At 33.4% G+C, this 23,800-nt stretch overlaps 2 protein-coding genes across 4 annotated transcripts; one reads left to right on the forward strand and one right to left on the reverse strand.

The window, feature by feature from the left end:
- The first annotated feature begins 7,382 nt into the window (after positions 1-7,382).
- LOC140888580 (uncharacterized) lies at positions 7,383-9,719 on the forward strand. The gene has a single exon (XM_073296270.1). The coding sequence runs from the start codon at positions 7,383-7,385 to the stop codon at positions 9,717-9,719; it is 2,337 nt and encodes a 778-aa protein (XP_073152371.1).
- Positions 9,720-16,078: 6,359 nt separating this feature from the next.
- On the reverse strand, positions 16,079-21,412 carry LOC140887220 (pectin acetylesterase 10-like). 3 transcript variants are annotated; one of them, XM_073294328.1, is made up of 13 exons: positions 21,234-21,412; positions 20,844-20,974; positions 19,721-19,803; positions 18,960-19,089; positions 18,798-18,871; positions 18,073-18,159; positions 17,857-17,981; positions 17,682-17,742; positions 17,180-17,233; positions 17,015-17,092; positions 16,797-16,902; positions 16,575-16,720; positions 16,083-16,237 (listed from the first exon to the last, which is right to left on the reverse strand). In XM_073294328.1, exons 2-13 carry the CDS (start codon positions 20,920-20,922, stop codon positions 16,130-16,132), a joined length of 1,131 nt encoding a protein of 376 aa, XP_073150429.1. In that variant the 5' UTR covers positions 20,923-20,974; positions 21,234-21,412; the 3' UTR covers positions 16,083-16,129. The 3 variants fall into 3 exon arrangements, with proteins under 3 accessions (XP_073150430.1, XP_073150429.1, XP_073150428.1); XM_073294327.1 differs by having other exon boundaries at positions 16,084-16,237; positions 20,844-21,412; XM_073294329.1 differs by lacking the exons at positions 19,721-19,803; positions 21,234-21,412 and having other exon boundaries at positions 16,079-16,237; positions 20,844-21,009.
- Between the last annotated feature and the right edge of the window lie 2,388 nt (positions 21,413-23,800).

Genomic DNA, 23,800 nt, shown 5'->3' on the forward strand with positions numbered 1-23,800 from the left:
AATCCTCCAAGTCTTTTCTTTTGCCATGAACTCTATTCCCTTTTCAAGGCGTTTCCATGGTTTATGGTCATCCAGAAATTCTAGACCAAGAATGAGCTGATCCATTTCTTTTCCTGGAATTCCTCTGATTTGAACTTCCAATTCTCCAATATTTATCACTCCTTGGTAAGTTCCTTTTTCCTGTTATTCCAAATAGTAAATCGAGTTACAAGGGAACTGGTTCCGATAACTTGTAATTTCGAATACTATTTTCACTCCCTTTCCATCCTTCTGGAGATCTAAGTTTTCCTATTATAGAAAACTCTTTTTCTTCTAGTGGAATTTCTTGAATAAGAGATTTGTCCCATCTCTTGCTTGTCATTCTGTCTCCTTGGAAAGATAACCTTCGGGGTTCTATTTTAAGGTCTTTGTATAGAACCGGTCTGTCTTGAATTTGAATGTCTGTTTCCTGAATTAAAGGAGACTCGATTCTTTTCGGGTATATTGCTTGAGCAACTTTCCCAAAGATCTCTGGAATTTCAATGAACTCATTTCTAATAAATAATTCAGAATGGTGAGTATTAGAAAGAGCATATGAAATTTGATACATAATAGAATATGGCCTATTACCTTCCTTCATTAGTCTTTTTTCCTTGAAGTTTTGATGCAACGTCAAGGCTCGACTAAAATCTCTATCAGCTAAATTGTAGGCTATTCTTGGATAAATAACTCCCACAATTTTTCCTGCACACAAATTTCCCGAGATAGTTCCTAGAACCACATCTTGTATATTCCTCATTTTTTTATCGCATACTACGATATCTATGGGTGAATCTATTCCCTTTTTAAAAGTAGCTAGCTTTGATCATAATCTGGATTGCTCCAATATGAATCCAAGACATTGTCTTTGCTACTTCTGCTTTTAATTTCTGTAATTCCTCTCGAATTTCTTCAAAGGAAATTAACTGCATCTCAATTTGATTACTGGTTAATTCCATAGGGATCGCCATTTCCCTTCTGGATATCTTATAAATCAAATTATGTCTTCTTTGTCTTAGCCCTAGGTTTCCTAAGACTCTTTCAACTTGTCCTGCCGAAAATCCTTGGTACTTTTGTAATATTGGATTTTCTCTCATAATCATTTGGACCATATTATGAGATATCGTGGTTTGACTAAAGAACCCAGCCAAACTTTCATGTGTTTCATGCCGAAACACTTCCTCTTTACTCTGATTCTGATTCTGATTCATCCTCAGAAACTTCTCGACTAAACAATATCTTTTCTTCGTATATGCTTTCATCTGAGGAGATATCCTCAAATTGATATACTTGGACTAGATCTTGAAAGAAGACTGCATCATCCATATCTGGTGTTGCTTCTAAGAGTTTAACTCTTTTTTTCTCGTTTTCTGGACAATTTGTAGATATATGTCCTCTTGCTCCATATTTCCAGCAGTTGCAATCCTTGAAACTTTCACTTGCTCTTGTATGAGTTTTTTGAAAGTTCTTCTTGATGGTGTTCTTTCCCTACTTTGTGATGAGCCTGTTGTTGGGAATGTTCTTGTAGGTCCACTTCTTCTACCCGATATATAGGATCTGGCCTTTTGTTTGGACCAAAATGTTCTTGGTTTCCAAAAACTTTTCATTCTTTTATTATAGGGATTATTTCTGAATTTCTTCCTTTTAAATCCCTGTGATCTGTTTCCAATAATCGTTGAAAGATCATTTTCTCTACAACACAAAGGTGTACGCTTATCTATACCCCTTATTTTCTTGTAGTTCTTCTGTAATATTGCTATATGGCACCATTCTGCTAATTTTCCTTTCAAAAAAGAGGCACGTCTTGCCAATGTATCAAGATTACCTGGAACATATTCTTTGATCAACATTTCTCTCCAGGAACTTGGAATTTTTGCGAAAAATAGCTGAATAGATATATTTTCCTCGACTCCCGAATTTCATCTGTATTTAGTGAATAACATAATGTATTCATCAACTAAACAGATATCATGTAACTCGAGGCTATAAAGAGCTTGAGTATATCTTCTCTTTTTCTCTGTATCTTGATTATTGAAATAATCTACCCCTATGAATTGTGCTTTAAATAGGATGGCCATTCTTTCTCCAATCTCGCTGAAGGATTATCCTGCTAAGATTGATTCCTTAGTTTCTGGCATAGTCATCTCCCACGTGATCTTAACAGATCCCATTAGACTCATTTCTAGAAGTTTAATGAATCCTTTTTTATTGAGATCTAATGTCCCTGATGCTATTCTCATAGCTGATGTCCAATCATTTATAAGATCTTCTCTGTTTTTTAAGTCCAAAATATCAAGGTTTAACATAACCCCGTAAGGATGTATTGGATTTAAAACAGTTTTTCCGTAAGGAGTTTGATGGAGTGAGATTGTACTCCTTCTTGATCTGGTCCATGCTGGATGTGAATTTTCTCCAACCTGGAACTCACTATGTGGTTCTTCTGTTTTAACCACATATCTTGGGGGATTCCCTATGGGTTGTTCACCCTCAGGGAAATTCATTTTTAGATCTACTACCTTGAGATTCGCAAAAGAATCTGCAAGATCTTGTAGATCCTCGAGATTTAATCTTTCTAAAGTAGTCATCAGATAGTATTTTTCTCTGATACTGCTTTTATAAGATTAATCATCATTTCATCATTGGTTAAAGGTTTTTGAACCATTTTGGTTTTATCTTTCTGATGTAACAAAGGTTCGGTACCAAATGAGAGTGGTAACCTTCCTCCTGTATTTCCTTTTCTAGAACCCGAAGTGTGTTCTAGATTTATGATTTTATTTTGAAGATCTTTTAGAGTTCCAAGAATTTCTTCTTGTTTCTTAAGGATTTCATCAATTTGCCGAGGTATTTCATACAGATGATTGCTGTAATATTGTACCGTCTTTTGAATTTCTCTAAGATCTCCGGAGAGTTTAGAGGAATCTGGGGTAATCTCTAAAAATTGGGAGTTAGAAATCATTTCACTACAAGAAAAATGCACAATCACAACACTTAAAAGACAACGCTTTTAGTGAAAAATGTTGTTTTTTTTAAAAGACAACGCTTTTAGTAAAAAGCGTTGTGGTTTTTTTTTTTTTATTAATCAAAGACAACGCTTTTTTTAAAAAGCGTTTTCATTCAGCGTTTTTTTGGATCAAAGACAACGCTTTTAAAAGTGTTTTCTATTAGCGTTTTTTTCTTCATGTAGCACAACACTTTTTAAAAAGTGTTGTAGAAAATATATTATTTTTATTTAAAATAAAACATAAAAAAATAATATTACCCAAATCCCCAAATCAGACCCCTAGCTTCTCGATTACTTCTCCCCCTTCTCGATTTCTTCTCTATCCGATCCCTTTCTCTCCTTCTTTCAATGCCGACGCTCCCCAACATCGACACTCCCCAACACCGCCGATCCGGCAGCTCCGGTAGCTCCTGTAGCTCCATCCGATCCCTTTCTCTCCTTCTTCTCTCTTTCAGTATTTTTTCTCCTGTAGCTCCGTACTGATTTCATCTTTAAAATATAATGTATGGCAGTCTTCTGAGGACGACGGGGAAGGTGGCAGGAAGAAGAAGGCGGTGAAGGACAAGATCAAACACAAACCCACCTCGCAACTGCTATTCTCACTCGAGCCGTCGGGAAGCCCACCTCGCATCTGCTGCTACGCTCTCATCGAACGACACTACAGGTGAATACCGGGAAAATATTGACTTCTTGTAGCTCTTGTAGTTGCCTGTCACGATTGAAAAAATAAAGTTAAAAGGATTTGCGACAAGTTCTTTAGGGTTTTCAGTGGGTGTTTACAGTCCACCAGTAACAGCGAGGGAGACAATTTGGTACCATTATTTTATTTATATGTTTGGTAGTGAAATTTAAGCTTTTCTGAGTTCAAGTTATCATTACCAGAGCAAATCAATTTACTTGGCCGTTATATTGAGCATAAAAAAAATAATGAATTGATTATTGAAATAAATGCAGAGCTTCTCCATGTTCAACTCGGTAGTTTGGAAAATGTGCTTGAATCCAAACTTTTGTTCAAATCAACGTTTTGGTCGATATATAATTAATATTTCTGAGTTCACAAATTAAATATTAATTTATATTTGTGATGTATATTGTAATATATAATTTTTAATTATGTATGTAGCTGCAACTTCCAGGGTAATGTGATATACTTGCTTCAATTGTTGAAATGAAATTAGCCCATTATTTTCATTGCGTGGGTGTGCAGAATGAAGGAGATGGTAAAAGGTTGAAGGCAGAGGTCGTTTCGAATGGAAATGGCAAAAATAAAGCTCGAATGGATGCATCACCTTTCTATTTAAGTAGTAACATTTAAAAGATTTAACACCATTTTTGTAGTTCTATGCTATTGATTGTTACCAACTATTAGTCAAGTTAGGGTGGATAAGAAGCTAGACGATGCCTATTAGTCAAGACGTCTATTATACTATTTAGTTAATATAAGCAGATTTTTTGGTAACAATTTTCTCCTGTATTATTATCATTCAGGTTTCATTTTTGTAATATTACCTTATCTCTGTTTTCTTTTTATAGACAATTAAAGTATTAGACATATTTATATTATTTTTGTCCCAATACACAAAATCAAACCTGGGTTTTGGTATTTCGTACATGAATTTCTACTTTTATTTTATCAATGATATGTATATTAAGCAAACCATCTGGCTGGCTATGTTAATTCTGATCAATGGGAGCTACGTGTTATTTGTGTCGTTTTGCATCTATGTGCATCTGGATTGCCTACTCTGTTTCATGCTTTGTCTATGTGATTTGTTCGTCGAAGAATAACTTTTTATATGTTTTTTAATGCTACTGATTTGGAAATATATTTGACAATAATTTTTAATGTGGAAAAAATTCTTTTACAGAGAGATTTTTAATTTGGTTGATTGTTCACGAGATCGATGTTTTAATATTGATAGGATCTGTCAAAACTTTGGTCATTGAATTTCTACTCTTTTTTGGCCTTTGGCCAAGCATATGGGACGAACCACTTGGCTTTTTTTTTCAACATAAAACTATATATAGATGTCCCAATTTTTACAAGCTTGAGTTCAATCAGTTCGTGGATCTTAGTTAACTGTAGCCTTCTGTTTGTTCCAGCCAAATTCGGGACGTGTGGATGGAGGAACCGGCATCAAGTACATGAACATGTTTGATGCACAGGTCATTAACTAGTACTGTTTTATGCTTATATGTTATTTATAAGTTCTTACATAATCTTCGTCTTCTCGATTTCTTCTTTATTAGGACTGGATAATATACATCTGGGGTTACTCATGCCGCTGCCAGAGCCTTCTGTATCTCCTTCTGTAACAAATGGTAAATATGAACAAAATTTAGATTGCAACTACATAACTAAGAAATTGAGGCATAATTCCCCATCGACAATGATCTGTCACTTGTTGTATTGCAGAGTCGAAGCAAGAATTCTTTTAGCTCTATTTGAAAAGGAGAAGTTTTTTATGCGTATCGTTTGAAAATAAGCTACTGGCCAATTCCAAACCACATCCATTCCCTCTAAATTCCGCTGTTCCACCCTTCAAGTTAAATCGTTCTTTCCCCAAACTATCTCCTCCTGCTTGGTATGTTTTTATTCCTCCTATGGTGAAAGAATTAAGCTTTATTGATTTATGTTTGATAGTTTTTTTTGGGTTTTTTTGTTATTTGATTGGTTGTTCTTAGTCCTGTTCAACAATTTAAAGCATTGAGCTATATTGTTATGTGAATCCAGTATTTTTCTTGGTTTATCTTTGCGTTCTTGACTGTTGTCGGTTCAGTTCTGAAGTTGGATTTGTACAGCCGCTTTGGTTTGATTGTGTTTAAGGTTAACCCATTTCCCACGCTAATTCTTGCTGGGTTTTAAGTAATTTTTTCAGTAGGTTTCGAGGTTAAGAGGGATTTAATGATTTCCAGTATGTAAATTGTTCTTCTGATTGTATAAATGATTAACCTTACAAATAAAGGGAAATCACCGTCAGTTTTAAAACAACTTCTTCTGAAAAATGAGACCAGATTTTAGATTCCAATTTCATTGTCTGCTTTCTTTAAGTTTGAAAACAACTTCCGAAAAATTAATTTTTTTTTTCGTATTATTAATTTACGTTACTTGTGTATTATATTGGTTTTATTGCAAATGATTCTCGAAGAAGCTGATCGAACAAGTAACTAGAAAGCACGAGCTAGTGATCAGTTCTTAATGACAGTAATCTTGTAGATAGATCCATGTGGTTCATTCACACTTTAGATCAGCACGATTTTATTGAATATCATTTCATTTTTTTTTCTGTCTAGCTACTCTTTGATTGATTAATGTTGGTATATATGAAATAATTCTTACTTGTGTGATCTAGGAACCGTAACACATTATTACAAATGAAAATATGTAACTTTCTTTCCAGGTTTTGGAACTGCGTGCAGCCTCATTTTAAATTGTTTACAGGAGACTTGATAGAAGGTTCATATAAATAATTTTGGTTTCCTTATTTTATTCATAAGGTATTAATTCAGATAATTTTTTTACTGTGTCTTCCTTGCTTTAAAAACAAGTCTAGCTCTAGCTTATGTGTTTAGTAGTTCAAGGGTCCAGTATTCCTCAGTGATCACTGATTGGTAAATGCATTGTGCATAGTTTTCTCAAAGCATGGATAATGTTAAATGATTTCCACAAAGTTAAAATTTTTATGTTCAAGTTTCGAGGCTGGTCATTGTATATTATTTAATGGTTTGCTTGGATTTAACAGAGAATATGCTCGATATACATTACTTTACCAGCTGTGAGTTGTCAAGATGTCGATTAGTAGAAATCACTAACAAGTATCACTCCCAAAGTTATCTTTATTTTTTATTTTCTGTCCATTTCAGGATGATAGCTGTATTGAATCAGTCCTTAAATTTGTTAGAAACGTGTAGGCTATAAATTGTAATCTTTTTTCCAAATGATTGACAGAGCCTTGATTTATTCTACTTGTAGTAACCTATGCAATTATTTGTTTTCTATTTAAATGAATATGCTGCTCAATTAGTGAAATAGAAGATGGATTATTTGTTGTGTGTTCCCTAAAATTGCCAATGATATGTATAAAAATCAAAATCAAAAAATACTAAAGCTCTTTAAGATGTTTTAAAGAGTACTAAAATGTTTTTCTTTTGTGCATAATCAAATATCTATGTTGATTATCATCAGCTTGAAAATATATATATTAACATTATATATTTTATTCTCTATAGTGTTACTTACTAAAATAATGGACAGAGAATGGATGTCAAAGTCTTGGTTATCATCAGCTTGAAAATATACATATTAACATTATATATTTTATTCTCTACAGTGTTACTTACTAAAAGAATGGACAAATAATTGATGTCAAAGTCTCGGTTATCAAATGAATATGAGCATGGAGTAGAGTCTTTCTTGAAATTTGCAATAAAAAATGCCGAGGATCGGGAAGCAATATCTTGTCCATGTACAAAATGTGGTAATCTGAAGAAGAAAAAGGTAGAGACTATAAGGGCACACATGTATTCTAATGGTATAGATTTGACATATCATACTTGGATATGGCAAGGTGAAAGGTCTGCGATGAAGAACTCAAATAATGATCGTGATCAAGAAAGGGAAGATGTACCAAAGTTTGACGCCAAGGAACCAATAGATATGGTACATGCTGCATTTGATAGTTATGCTGAGAATCCAACCACATTCAAAAATCTACTTGAAGATGCTGAGAAACCTTTATATCCTGGATGCACTAAATTTACAAGGTTATCTGCAGTTGTAAAATTATTCAACTTGAAATCCAAATATAGTTGGAGTGACAAAAGTTGCACCGACCTACTCAATTTGTTAGAAGAAATGCTTCCAGATGACAATGAATTGCCTTTATCTTTCTACGATGCAAAGAAAAGCTTGTGTGCATTAGGGATTACTTATGAGAAAATTCATGCTTGCCCTAATGATTGCATCTTATACCGGAAGGAGTATGAGGATATGAACAGTTGTCCTACTTGTGGGATGTCAAGGTGGAATATAGGCCAAAAAGATACGATAAAGGAAGGAGTTCCTGCAAAGGTTCTATGGTACTTCCCTCCAATTCCGAGATTTGTACGAATGTTTTGGAATAAGGAGTTTTCCAAGGAGCTGACTTGGCATGCTGATAAAAGACTTAATGACGGATACTTACGCCATCCAGCTGATGCACCTTCTTGGAAATTAGTAGATCACAAGTGGCCAAATTTTGCTGCCGATTCAAGAAATCTTAGATTGTCCATTTCAAATGACGGGATCAATCCCCATGGTATGATGAGTTCTACATATAGTTGTTGGCCAGTTTTAATGATCACTTACAATCTTCCCCCGTGGTTGTGTATGAAGAGAAAATTTATGATGCTCACAATGTTGATTTCTGGTCCCAAACAACCAGGAAATGATATCGATGTTTACTTAGCACCTTTAATCGATGACTTGAAATTCCTATGTGATACAGGTGTTGAAGCATATGATGCATATAGACAAGAAACCTTCTCGCTCAGAGCTGTCTTGCTGTGGACCATCAATGACTTTCCTGCATATGGAAACATGTCAGGATGTATTGTGAAAGGATATCACGCATGTTCGATTTGTGGTGAAGAAACATATTCAACAAGGTTGAAACATAGCAGAAAAATGTCGTACACAGGCCATAGAAGGTTTCTACCTGCAAATCATCCTTATCGAAGGCAAAGAAAGGCATTTAATGGGGACCAAGAGTTCAACCCTGCACCCAAACCATTGAGTGGCGATGAAGTGTTAAAAAAAGTCGATGGAATTCATTGTCATTGGGGGAAAATGAGAAAGAAGATTCAGTCCACGAAGGATGATGTAAAACCATCATTCAAAAAGAAATCAATTTTCTTTGAACTTGAGTATTGGAAACATCTATATGTTAGACATGTTCTTGATGTGATGCATATAGAAAAGAACGTCTGTGAAAGTCTTCTCGGTACGTTGCTTGACATTCCGGGAAAAACAAAGGATGGAATTGCAGCTAGATTAGACCTTGCTGAAATGAATTTGAGAACAGATTTGGCTCCAGTGATAGGGGAGAAGAAATCTTTTCTGCCAGCAGCATGTTATACACTTACAAAAGATGAGAAAAGAAAGATTTTGAATTCTTTGTCTGGAATGCAATTACCTACATGTTACTCATCCAACGTTAAAAACTTTGTTTCGATGAAGGACTTGAAACTTGTTGGCCTTAAGTCACATGACTACCACACTTTAATGCAACAATTACTTCCAGTGGCCATACGTGGTGTCTTGCCCAAACATGTCAGAGACTCTATCACTCGTTTGTGCTTCTTCTTCAATGAGCTATGTAATAAAGTGATGGATCCCTCAAAGTTGGATGAGCTGCAGAGAGAGATTGTGATCATATTGTGTTTACTTGAAAAGTATTTTCCACCTTCGTTTTTTGACATAATGATTCATTTAACAGTTCATCTTGTGCGAGAGGTGAAATTATGTGGCCCAGTTTGGTATAGGTACATGTATCCCTTTGAAAGATACATGAAGATTTTGAAAGGTTATGTGCGAAATCGCAATAGACCGAAAGGTTGCATGGCTGAATGTTATATTGCTGAAAAGGCGGTTGAATTTTGCTCAGACTATCTTGGTAGTTTGCACACAATTGGGATCATTACAAGTCATCGACAAATATAACTTACTAAACCTTTGTCGGCTGCAGTTGTGCAATCCATTACTGAGGATGAGTTGCAACAAACACATCGTTATGTATTGAAAAATGATGTTGACACTGATCGCTATATCGAGTAATTTCTTCCACTTACTAATATGTTCATTAAGTTTTCTTAAATCTACATGTTAGCTTACTCTTAATAATAATTTGAATAGGGAACACATGGCATATTTGAATGCAAGATTTCCACAAAGGGCTAAGTCCAAGAGGTGGTTACAGGATGAGCATAACCGAACGTTTAGTACCTGGTTGCTTGATCGTGTGAGTTCATTAATTATCACAATTGGAGTACATTTATTATCATGACTGTGCATAAATAATAATTTATCACATAAATAATATAAGGTGCACGTTTACAAAGACTTGAGGAAATGATGCATAACATGGGTGCACGCAACATTTTAGTGGATGACAAAGGCAGTTGCTCAGTGAAAAATCAAGTTAACCAAGCCAAGATGGAAGACAATGATTATGAAGACATGCTGATTTTGAGCAAAGACGATGCTTTACAGGTATGACAGTAGTTTGAGTCATATTAAATATATGTAATAAAACTTATTGACATGTCTATTTGTCTTTTTTAGGGTAAATCAACTGCATTAACTTTGGAATCTAGCACAAATATTGTTGCTTATGGTACAATTATTTGTGTTGATCCTCAAAAGTTGCTTCATGGGGTTCCATTACCAAAGAATTGCTACCGAGTCTCTATTGATGTAGTAGTTGATAAATCAGCGCCTTTGCCATTTCCTATTGCAAATGAATGTGAAGTAGTGGGTGATTCTCTTGGAACCCATGTGGCTTGGCCATAACACTTGATAGTGGAGCAAGATAAGGTATATGTGATATTGTAACTTTATTCATTATTCAACCTATCTAACTTGTATGTATTTACAATTAATAGAAGCCTCGAAAGAAGGATTTGACACCACCCAAAGAGAAACATGATGTGTCACCTTCTGTCCCAATGTCACTACATATGATGTATTGTTATAGCAAGCATGCTTTGGGTGAAGAAAGATTTATATCACTGCGTTTAGATCGTGAGGTGTTCGATGATGATTGTGTAATTCTTTTGCACTGTGAGGACATTGATGGTTTGTATCATGTTGGGCCAATATCAGGCAATTGTGTAATTGCCTATATATGGTAAGTTTTTTGGTTTTAAGCTAAGTAATACATCAACTTCATATTTTTGCTTACATTCATTTTTATTTTATTATATTTACAATGAAAGGTATCTTTACAAAAAAATGTTTAGAGATAACAAGGAAGGAAAATTCAGATTTGTGAATCCACACAAAATCTCAGATATGGTAGAAACTACACACGACAAAAAGAGTAAGCTTGAAAGGTTGAACCAAAGGGCGAGTGCTTTAGCAGATAGACTGAGTGGTGCATCGGTTGATCAACTAGTTTTGGCGCCATGTAATATCGGGTAAGTAAAAATTTAAATATCAATTTGGCTGCTTTATTTCGATTATTTATTGAATTAGAAGCACTAATTATGTTTTTTTTGCGTAGCTATCATTGGATTCTCACTGTTATTCAACCATACAAGGATGTTATTTATGTGTTGGATTCCTTAAGTCACCGCATTCGTGATGATGATTGGAAATATGTAGTAGAAATGTGAGTTCATATTTATTTATTTTTATCAAATATTTATTTCACTCATACAAAAAACTCATATATCAAGTATATTGAAGGGCCATGCGATTGTTTAACTCAAACAAAGGAAGGAAGAGTAGAAAGAATGCTATGTGGGTAGTAGTACAGATATGCATAATTTATGTTTAATATATTATGTTTAAATATCTAAATTTTTCACCAAAAATTTTTCTCTACTACCATAGGGTCCTCGGCAGCCAGATGCAAAACAATGTGGTCTTTATGTGATGAGATATATGAGACAAATTATTCAAGAAGTTGAGAATATCAAGAACGTTTCACTACGATCATTAGTAATCTTTCTTAACTCAAATAATTACAACTAAATTATTTTAAATTTGCAAAGTTATTGTTATATGATTTTTTATTAACATAATATATGTGACAGTTCTCAAAAGGTGAGTACTCGTTAGAAGAAATGAAAGAGGTGCTTTCAGAGTTGACAGAATGTATACAAGAACACGTTTATGAATAGGTATGCACATGTATTTCGTGTCTTGAATAATGCAACAGCTATCATAATGCATGGATGCATTGAATTAATTAATGCAACTGCATATCCCCATATTTCCACATAATCCAAAAACTTGACACTGATCACTCACAGCAACCCACCTCATAGTTGAAGTTCCACTACCTGTTAGAAGCATTTGTTGCCAACTTGCCATGATTTTTGGTTCCACGATTAGTTCTAGACTTGGGAAGTTTCAGTCTTCCTTCTCTTTTTCCACAGAGAAAGGAATTACAAAGAGACCATGATGGATACTGAGATTTAAAGGCTGAACTACCCCATTAATTATAAAAGTCTTAATTTTTCTAACATAAATTGAAATGGATAATGTGTGATGAACTGTAAATTGTATGTTACTGTTTCTCGCCACATGAAGTTACTGTTAAAAAAAGATATGTACAAGAATTTGGTATCCTAGGAAATAAAGGGAATTAGCTTTTTCAAGTCAATCTGTGTGTAGGCTTAAGGTCAAAAAGTATATGTACAAGTGTTTATACACAGAAAGAAGAGACCGGGAGACATCATAATTTGAATGCGAATAACAATTTAATCTATAGTTTCAAGATATAACCAAAATTTATATGTTTATATATGTATCCTTGTTCGATCATGCTCGAGTATATATGTGCATGTGGAGTGGCTAGCTCTGAAATATAGAGAATTAATAATCATGAGTTGCTGCGCATGCATGATATACATATGATATATGATATATGATATATATGAACCCATGAATATGGGATACATGGGCTTTGCAAAGATTTATAATATTTGTTTGCAAAGGAAGTTACCATCATTAACAGCGTAAAAAACTTCATGTGACTTTGCTATAATTAATGTTCCAGCACCAGTTTTATATGTATATTTATATATTTGTGTATGATTTGAAGAACATGGTCTCTTTGGACAGGCCTGCAGCAGGCTTATCTTTTGAATCATCATTGAGTTTCTTCTTGTTCTTGGTCATGATTGACTAAAGGGTCCAATAATATTCCCAATAATAAAATGTAAAAATCTTATTAATGTGTGATGAACTGTAAATTTACATAAAAATGAAAGCAGCCCATGTTATGAGGTTTACATTTATTAGTCTATTTTCTGTTTCATGATGTTTGATATGCTTCCACTGTGTTGTCATTTATAAATTTATGGTTAGATTTATATGGTTTGATATGATGTGTTATATTTAACATGTGTTATCTAATGTTGTATTTCAGAAGTCTGGTTCTTACTGGTGGCGAAGATCGTCTGGTTCTTACTGGTGGCGGAGATCGTCGCTAACTGTGGTCGCATTCAGAAAAATTGCATTGTTAGGAACAATTTTCTTTCAATATTGCAGCACCATCTTTGTGGGGATAGCTAGCGTTAAATGCTTGTTGATACCTTGCAATTTCAATATATTGCAGCACAATGACTCTATACTTTTTTATGAGAATATTTTGCCACACATTTGCAATTTCATGTATTTTAATAGTGTTATTTATATAGAAATTTAAATTTGAAAAAAAAAATCGAAAACAACGTTCTTAACGACAACGTTTTTTATTAGTTATTTTGGCACAAATTAACAACAAAGCACAATGATTTTTTAAGCAACCTCTGCCAAGCACAACGCTTTTTTACACGGAGAAAGCGTTGTCGTAGCTTCAATCTACAACGCTTTTTATGCGTAGTTAATTCTACAAACAACAACGCTTTTGCAGCGTTGTCTTTTATACAATCTACAACGCTTTTAAGCGTTGTGATATACTAGAAAATACAACGCTTAAAAGCGTTGTAGATTGTATAAAAGACAACGCTGCAAAAGCGTTGTTGTTTGTAGAAATCACAACGCATATAAAGCGTTGTGGATTGAAGCTACGACAACGCTTCCTCAATGTACTAAAGCGTTGTAATTTCAAAATACCACAACGCTTTTAATAGATACGACAAGAGTTGTCGTATCCAAATACCACAACGCTTTTTAAGCGTTGTCTTTTCCGAAAACCACAACGCTTTTTCCGCATTGTCTTTGAGCGTGGTCTTTTACAACACTGGCTACGACAATGCTTTTTTGGGGACATTAACAACACGGAAAAAGCGTTGTCTTTGGCCGTTTTTCTTGTAGTGTTTTTCTTTATCTCTTCAAAATTAAGAGCATTAATCACAACCTGTTGTAAGTAATCTATTGTGAATAGATTAACTTATTTATAGGATTTTATATGAATAAAATCCTCTTGATTCAAACCTTCGTTTGAAGTCATCTTTTGTAGAAATCTTCTCCTCAACAAAGAAAAGCATGAATTAACGAATAATATTACGTCTGAATAATTAACCTAAAGCTCTGATACCATTTTGCGGATAATTCTTTATACTGCAAATGAACACAAAATCTCCAAATTCAAGCATAAAACCTTTAAATTTTAAGCATAAAACCTATAGATTTCAAGCACAGATTAGCATAAATCCAATACAAGAATTAAACATTAAAATATTCAAGTTTGGTGGTCCTAGGGAGTTATAGTAAAGAATCTTTTGGCTAGGGAGTTATAATAAAGTTAGGAAGGGTATTAGGGATTTTAAGACAATTCACTCTTGTTTTATTTTTGGTAAATTTGTTTTTAAAATTAAGTTTGAATATGATCTCTATCAGAAAAAATATTACGTACTCTTTGATTTTTTTTTTTTCATACTTTCTAGATCAACATGTCTTTCTCGGATGAAAATTGATAAAAAAAAACATTGAAAATATAATATTGATTTATGATATATGTCAATCCGTGCACCAACTATTTCACAACCAATAAGATTTTTAAGTATATAATTGAAACAAGTTTATTGATATCAACACTTGCTACATATGTTAAAATAATTAAATATCATATATGATATAGCAAAAAATTGACATTACCCGATTCGAGAAAATTCGGGTAATCCGTGGAGATCCGAGTGACCAGATTAATACTCTAACAGGTCCAGATAACGAACTTCGTGGGTTGTTGCTTGCATCACAATCACAAAGCAAAATGCGGCGGGGGTTGCCCAGCGAATACACTTCGATCCGATGCTCAAATCAATATTTTTTCAATAAAATTTTTAGAAAACTAGAACATATAAATATAAATAGCGTATCTTAAGGTGACTTAAGTTATTTATAGATATTCGGAGAGTTTCATGTGCTCGAACATCTTATGAGTTTTTTTTTTTTGAATTTATGAACCTTGATAAAATGTCTCAATAAGTAATTAAATAATATTGAATCCAACTGGGTCTAGTCATTGGCCTTAAACTCAAGAAATAGTAAAATTGGATCGTAACCCATCAATATATTAATACCAAATGTCAAACAATTGTCGCTCAAATATCATATCTTAGTACAATATTTAAATGTTTCATATCGATTTTTATACCAAAAAAACAAATATAATATTAATACTTCCTATACATGCTTGTGCACTAAAAAATATATTAATATCATATAAGAAACAATCGGTAAAATATCATATATTGACCATATTTTCCTGTTTTATACGATTTTCATATGATTAAAAAAATGTGAATCCAAAGAATGCAGATATAATTTGTTCAGCGACTGCAAATTTATCGTTTTATTTTCCTTAAAATCATTTTAAATTGGGGATAAATGTTCAAAGACGAAAGGTTAATGAGTTTCTATAATGGGATAGACTCAACTACTACCATTGACCCAAACATGTCGTATATAATATATATGATCTTGGGGAAAAAAATTGTGGGCAAATGATCCTATTGGAATTGGATCTAAACAACCAGGATAGCATGAACTCGACCCAAAATAAAGAGTAATGTTACATGTACACGGAGTCTTACACGTTGGATTACACAATGCACTTGAAATTACATGATTATTTTTTTGAAAGATTTTTTTCAAATAAAGTGCAGGGATAATCATGTAATTTCAAGTGCATTGTGTAATCCAACGTGTAACATTCCGTGTACATGTAGCATTACCCTAAAATAAATACTTTTTTTTAAATACTCCTGATGCATACTTTAAATTTGCCTTACTTTTTTTTTTGGCCATATTATTATTATTATTGTAACATAAGGTCTACAAAGTAGATTACGTACATCAACCACCATGAACTTGCCAGAATATTACAGCAGTGTTTCCTGCTGCATAGCTCGTAAAAATTGCTTAGATTGCTACTCGGGGAACGAGTACCCATGGTGTCACCGGAATACCAGGTTGTGACAAGTTTTGTCACACGGGTACGCACAGTCGATTGCCTTGACATTTGCTCGATCAAAATACCAGTCTCCGACAGCAATCGCAATTGCCTGCATATTGCATCAAGAAGTCGACATTAGAATACTTATTTGCATGATCAACACAAGTGGATGTGTAAAATGATCCACTCGGTTATTATACGGTGAAACAATTGAAACTATAGGTCTTTTACTTCCAAAGTTATAACTGATTGTAGCAGTGCAACTCGAATTTTGAAATAATATTACAACTTGAACATCATGTTCCAATCCTTCAACAATATAGTGCATATGCTTGAATTCTTTTCTTTGAGGGTCAATCAATTAAGGGTTGATTCACACACTCAAACTGAAGAGAGGATTCGGTACATCAAATAAATTCCGAGAAACAACGGTGTTTACTGCTTACCTTGTTGCCGAGTACTGGAGAATTATCTGCAAACCAAGTGTCTTGCCTCTCGGACTGGCAATGAGCAAAACAAGAATTTATGAAGAGCCCACTTTGTCTATACGCTGAAAAGGCTTTTACAGCATTCAGCATATGATACCTAAAACCTGGTGCACCAACGGAATTCTTAGAAAAAAAAATGGGAACAAAAGGCTTAAACAAATTCATGCAGAACCTCTCCACCTTGCAAAAATTGGATTTGGGATGCGGAACATAGTTCATTGTTCATTTTACAACCATGCCAATTGCCATGCGGATCAGCGGTTGGAGGAGCCAGGCTTTCTTGGAGCTAAATACAAGAGGAATAATAAATTTTGATGAGTTTTTCAAGAAGGGTACAATTAAAAGAATAGTTTATTCCACGAACTAAAGAGAATCGATGTACAGAAATTGTAGCCTACCTGCCATGAATCATAGGCCGCATTAAGAATAAACAGAGGGGTTTTAATGTTGGCGATTAGATTCTGAGGGAAGAAGCACTGCAAGGGACAGCATACGTATAAAGAAGAATATCACAAGTTGGAAAACGAAATTAGAGACTGTCTGTGTAGAAGCACGAGGCTCACAGAAGTTGGATCCCGGTGGATGGTACAACTGCTGGGAATATTTCTACGAAAGCCCTGTTAAAATGGGTAACAAGTTATACCTACGGAACAGCAGTAAAGGAAATCTAGCGCGTTTACCATTCAAATACAAATACTGGTATCATAACATTCAATTTTATAGCAAAACAAAATCATAATAAACCTATATGTGCAATGCCTTCCTATCACACTTTCATCACTTAAATTCCTTATTAAAGTCACAGTTATGCAACTCGAACAAAGTAATGTACCCATCAAAATTTGATGGGTACATTACTTTGTTCTTGAACATTTGATGATCAAATGTTCAAGAACATCAAACTTGACTCCTTTATCTGATCATATATGCATGTAAACTGGAAATAAGGAAAATACTGCTATCAAATATAACAAATGGGTTCAACAACATTAGCACATGGAGACAGAAATGCTGAAAATTAAATTTAATAAAAAATAAGGAAAATTAGTTCAACTGAATAAATACCTGTAATCTAACCACACCGGCGAAGAAATTTCTGAGTGCACGCCCACCAGATACATCAACACTGAAAAAGGAAAGAAAAGAAAACATATTGCCATAAAAGAATGGGAAAAAGAAAGCCCTAGGCATAATAGTATATTTGAATAACAGAAAATAAGGAAAAAGTTATGGAATTTACGCATCCATAAATAATCCAGCATCACTCAAACACTTCACTTTAGTATTTCTCGGAAATAAATTCCGAAACTCATCACAGTGCAGTATGGAAGCTAAACCACCCGCTGAACAACCCGAAAGAAGTGCCTGAAATGCTTTATATGAATCAAAAGGGAATATCAAACCAGAATAGAGGAACTCAATTAAAGTGGCAACCGGATAAAAAATTGGTTATTACTTGGTGAGCATTCTGCATTCCTTTGGACATCAGGTCTTCTATTACTGCAAGCCAAATGCGTTGACCTCTGAATTGCAATCCTGCAGCCTACAGAAACATGTTTTATACTACCTGAGAAAACACATATTGAAAGCTTGATGCAGGAGCGAGCGCATGGCTGTAAATTTCTCGCTGTTAGCAATGATGCAACACTTTATAACTGTACATCAGCTCGATTATTACATTTCAATTGTTGTGTCACATTGACATAGCCACACAGAACGGCATGGGCAGTTGATACCCCTTGCACTTGAATACAAATCACTGAACGAGTTAAAGGGATTAACCATTATAGCCCACTTGAATACAAATCACTGAACGAGTTAAAGGGATTAACCATTATAGCCCAAGTTTCCTGTTTCTTTTGCAACAAAGGAAAATTGAATAAAATTTGGTGGATATGTAGATTTTCTCAGTTTCAATGGAAATAGTAAAAGATTATCAATGTATCTTTCGATCTTTAAGCCATTGTAAACAACCAGTGTACAGCTACTTCGATATGTTGTCGGTATCTTCCTAAACACACCTTATGCTGATAGCTAAAACAAAATTGAGAGGCAAAAGCATTTTTTTTTTCTCGATACAACTGGTGCAAACATAAAAAAGCAAGGCCAGTGGTACGCACCATAGTAAGTCGAACTGTCAAATCATAGATGAATAATTATATGGAAGACAATGTTGAGAACCTTATTTTCAGCATCTCCAGCAAATGATCCCCCATCACAATATCGTATCTTTACTCTATTCCAGTTAAAAAAATCTGCATGTATGAGACTAAGATGACAAAAGTGATGACAAAAGCTGGTATATAGAAATTTCACAGTTTTATTGAATATGAAGTTGTGAACCTGGATTTTCTTCAGCCCTATTGCTAAGTATCCCTGTAAATGGAAGTTGTCTTTCAAAATAGGTTGAAGACCCTCGATGTGTCTTCTTGCGATAAACACACGATCTAATACTGTTGCACCATCCTCCTCCCTGACATGCGACTCAGTTGATAAGATTCATGTACGTGTGCATAATAATAATAATTTAATTATGTATGGTTTTTTGTTGACTGAAAAAGGAACCCGAAGTTCAAATATCACAAAATTAAAGCATGGTTGGTATTTTGGCAGGAGAAACTACAATTTTTATTTTTGCTCTATGTAAGGATCAATCACTAGTTGCTTCACAAGATAATTACATTTTTGAAGGTTTCAGAGAAGTTTGAAAAATGTAAAGCCAGACAGGAAAGAGAAGCAACCTTGTATATTTCAATATTTTTATGTTTGAATTTAATGACTTCACTTATAATAAGTGACTATTTCGCAGGTAAATTCATGGTTATATTAATATGAGCTTCATAGGCATTTTTAATTTCTTATCAAAGCTACAAGAATATAAGAAATTGAAGGGTGTGAATATGATACTAATCATGGACAATGAGAATCTAAATAAACAAGAGTATTGGTTCTAGAGCGTGTTTAACCAAACAATTGACATAATTTTTTTCTGTTAACAAAATATTTACGATTGCCAACTGCGTAAAGCATGATTAGAAGTAAAATAAAAAATATGAAATCAATTTAAGTGTCATCATTCCCAAAGTTGTGATTGTAAAATACACCTCCAACTGGATGAGCCAACTGTTTACTCCTGTCCCAAACCCATGATGCAAGTGATAGCCAGGTAATGTTCCATCCATACATACTGAAAAATTTATTCACCAAGAATGAGGTCAGTCATACAACTATCTTATTGTTAATTACTTTTTGTTTTGCTTTTAAAATAACATACTAACCATTACCGATTAATACAACTTTTTTTTCAAAAATTATAATTTGCCAACGTACTTAAAACTTTACCAAAAGATATAGTATCTACTATCCAAACCCAAAGTAATTTAGCTGCCCATTTCATTAATCTTGTTGAACCCTCATCTTAACATTAGGCTTATATATGAATACTTTTATGTTGCTGATTGTCATTTGGGTTAAGCCCATTTAAAAGTGATCTCATGATGTTTAGCTTAGTTATCTTCAATGCATTGGGCTTTTAGTATGAATAGATTTAATACTAAATTCAATTTTTTATGTTGAGATTAAATGGAAATACAAAATATAATTGGAATGGTTATTGTTCTCAAATCATTCATATTATTATATTTAGTGTCTCAAAAAGAACAGAGAGAGAGTTTAAAAAGTGGAAAATCTTTGACCTGGTAAGCCAAACAGTACGGCGTCAACAAATTAATTACTTTTCTTTATAGATTTGACAAATGATTTTGGACTACAGAATTCAGATGTAACACAGTTGAAGTTCCTACAAATGTGAGAACATAACAAAATCAACTCAATCATGTCACTCCACGAATCATGCATTAGAAAAAAGAAAAATGAAGAACACGCTGAAATCACTCTACTTTTTACTATCCAAAAAGCAACACTAAAAAAATCTACCTAAAGAAAATTATCAAATAAAGGAAGAAACATAAATTGAGATCCAATGCATCTACAACACAAATGGAAAACAATGACTGCATCAGTAAAACTCAATTTAAAGCAACCGACACAACACGAGGAAGAACTAAATTGAGAACAAGAAATTAAATTCAATGCCATTTACAATCTTATCATGAACATTAACCCAAAAAGGGAAAAAAAAAATCAACTCCAAACAAGGCAAATGAAACCAGAAACCAATAGAACTATAATACACACACACATCATATTATACAGAGAGAAATATACCAGCGCCTTTAGCAGCAGCTCCATGAACAAGAGTCAGACCCACCATTAGAGCATTTGAAGGGAGAGCTGCAGCAGACATTCCATACACACTCTCCAAAATTGACACAGACTCCAAGAACGAGACATCCGTTCTGTTCTTTCCAAAAAATTCATCAAATTCAAAACTTTTAACAACCCAGTTTCTCAAAACTAACACAGAAAAAAGCACACCCCAAAACTCCAACACCCTTCCCATAACCTCAACTTTCGCTTACAATTTGCAATGAGCCAATAAAACGCCCCACTACCCACAATTTATATCAAAGAAAGAATCTTTCTTCATTAAAATGCATTTATGTTAACGAATCACGGTAAGTATAACAAGTGTCCTGGCGCTAAAATGAGGGACACCTGTGAACAGCACAACGACACCAAAGCGATGAAATGAGGCACAGGTTTTGTGAATCTGGTAACGTAAAGACACACGAAACGGAATTATTGTTTCTTGGGAAAAAGTGGGTAAATTGTTTTCTTTTTGTTTTCTTGGAGATCTGAATAAAGAATTGTTGTTTTCAGGAAGCAGCTGATGGTATATCTGCCGGGAATTTTAAAGATCTTTATAATTGCTTGTGATTATTATTTCATTTTACCCGTGAACTCTGCCTAGTTTTTTTTATTAATATTAGTATTCGATTTTCGTGTTGTTATAGTTTTTTATTTAAAAAGTTCTTTTTGAAATAATTTTAAAATGTTTTATAACGTTTAATTAATTTTTTATGATTAGTTTGATGTTATTATATTAAAATAGAGATGGTATTATAATTATGAAATTTGATCAGATTAATAAGATAATTTTTGAAATTGGCTATTATACCATAAGACCAATTTGTCGGTGGTCGGAGCCTTGATATAGTGTACAGATTTCTTATTTAATCCATTTTGGGTTACAAAATGAAAACTACAATCAATTCATCTTTGAAAAATAAAAATAAAAAAATAAAAATAAAAAAACTATAATCCATTTAGATTTGAGTTACATGGGGTGTCTTTCCCGATTTGTACTTTCCTTGTGCAAGCGCCTGCGCGAGAGTTTCTCGACTAATCAATTTTACACTTTCAATATAAGCTAACTCATGTCAATTTTATTTTTTTAGATGGTACAATCATCATTTCACGTTTAAACCATCCACTTAATAAGCTCATATATAACTTGTCGAATTTTCATTCATATAAATGAAAAAACCCAATAGTGTCCAAAGTCCAACACATATTTTAGAAATCTTACTATTTAAATAATTCTAATATTTTGAGTTTTTTTAAAAATGGATTAAGGTACGTTGTAGAGTGGATTATATTGGGCAAAAGCAAAAGGTACTAGGATACATTAGTTGGATCATATTTTATAGGGAAAATTGCAAATTTAGTCCTGTATGTTTGTCACTTTGCGATTTTGGTCCTTTATGTTTTCACATTTCAGTTTTAGTCCTGTATGTTTCGATTTTTGGCAATTTCGGTCCTTTTTCTTCGAAAATGCTGACGTGGCACTGTACACGTCAGCTCCACATCAGCATTGAATTGGTGCCACGTCAGCGCCACATCGAATAAAGGACTAAAATTGCCAAAAAAATAAAGATAGCGGACTAAAACTGCAATCTGAAAATATAAAGGACCAAAATCGCAAAGTGACAAACATACAGGACCAAAAAAGCAATTTTCCCTATTTTATATATTATCATATTTTTTTAAGGCATCAAGTAATACTGAAATAAACTCTTCATTCTTCTACTCATTTTATTTTTCTCCAGAGTCAATTAATTTGAATTAGGGCAGGTAATTAGGGGGAAAAATTAATTCGATTCCCTTTTGTTAAAACAAAAAAAAAAAAGAGAAAAAGAAAAGTTCATGTCACCTTTCAATTTGAATTATCACGTAAATATTAAATTCCATGATAATTTCGTTAGATCGTATATATCTCTTGGTAATTGATATATCCAAATATCATCTAAAGATTCGATTAAATGAATAATAAATAGCTACGATTCTACGGATCGAGATCCTAAAAATAACACTTTACTACCGTGAATGAGAAAATTATAAATCATAAGATAATAATTGAGAAACGTGATCGTTAATAATCAAATCCTCGAGTTCTCATACTAAAATATATAAAAACATGAGGATTTTTTCTTTTAAAAAAATGAACCATTGTTTGTTTTGTCGGTGAAATTAATATTAATAATAATAACAATAATAATAATAATAATAATAATAATAATAATAATAATAATAACAACAACAACAAAAATGTAAAAACTACTTAACACGAGGCATAATCGGGCTGAATGGTGATCTCCAGATTTTAAAAAGAACATACATAATAATGTCCACGTAAAAATGGTCCAGGCCCAGGGTATTAACTGAAAAAATATATCCAATCAATATCCACAATATATCCAATCAATTTTCATCCAGCCCAAGATCCACTTGGGATTTCTATTTTTTTCGTGACGCCCCGTATTTATTTTGGTTCGGAACCAAAATTTATTGAAATAGAGAATTTTCTACGCGTGATGTGTGAATTTCGCTAGAAATTAAATTTTTTTTTTAAGAAGAAATGACATGACATAATTATTAATTTCAAACGAGTCACTAAATTAACGAATATTCATAGTAGAGCGGATTGGCTCGATGAACCTGATCAATTTTGACGATTTAATGAGATCATTTCACATATTAGTTTTTTTTGAAACAAATCGAAAATCCGACTCAACCCATAACAAATATTGTTTTTTACTATAAATATAGACCGAATGATCCGTCTTATATGAGATCATACAAATATATATATATATATATATATATATATATATATATATATATATATATATATATATACCTATGAGGTGACAATCATCTCATGAATGAGATGAATCATATACAAATGGTTCATCTAATGGATGCCACCTCATAGGTGGGCA

Source organism: Henckelia pumila, chromosome 3 (genome assembly GCF_033568475.1).
Source record: "Henckelia pumila isolate YLH828 chromosome 3, ASM3356847v2, whole genome shotgun sequence".
Taxonomy (NCBI): domain Eukaryota; kingdom Viridiplantae; phylum Streptophyta; class Magnoliopsida; order Lamiales; family Gesneriaceae; genus Henckelia; species Henckelia pumila.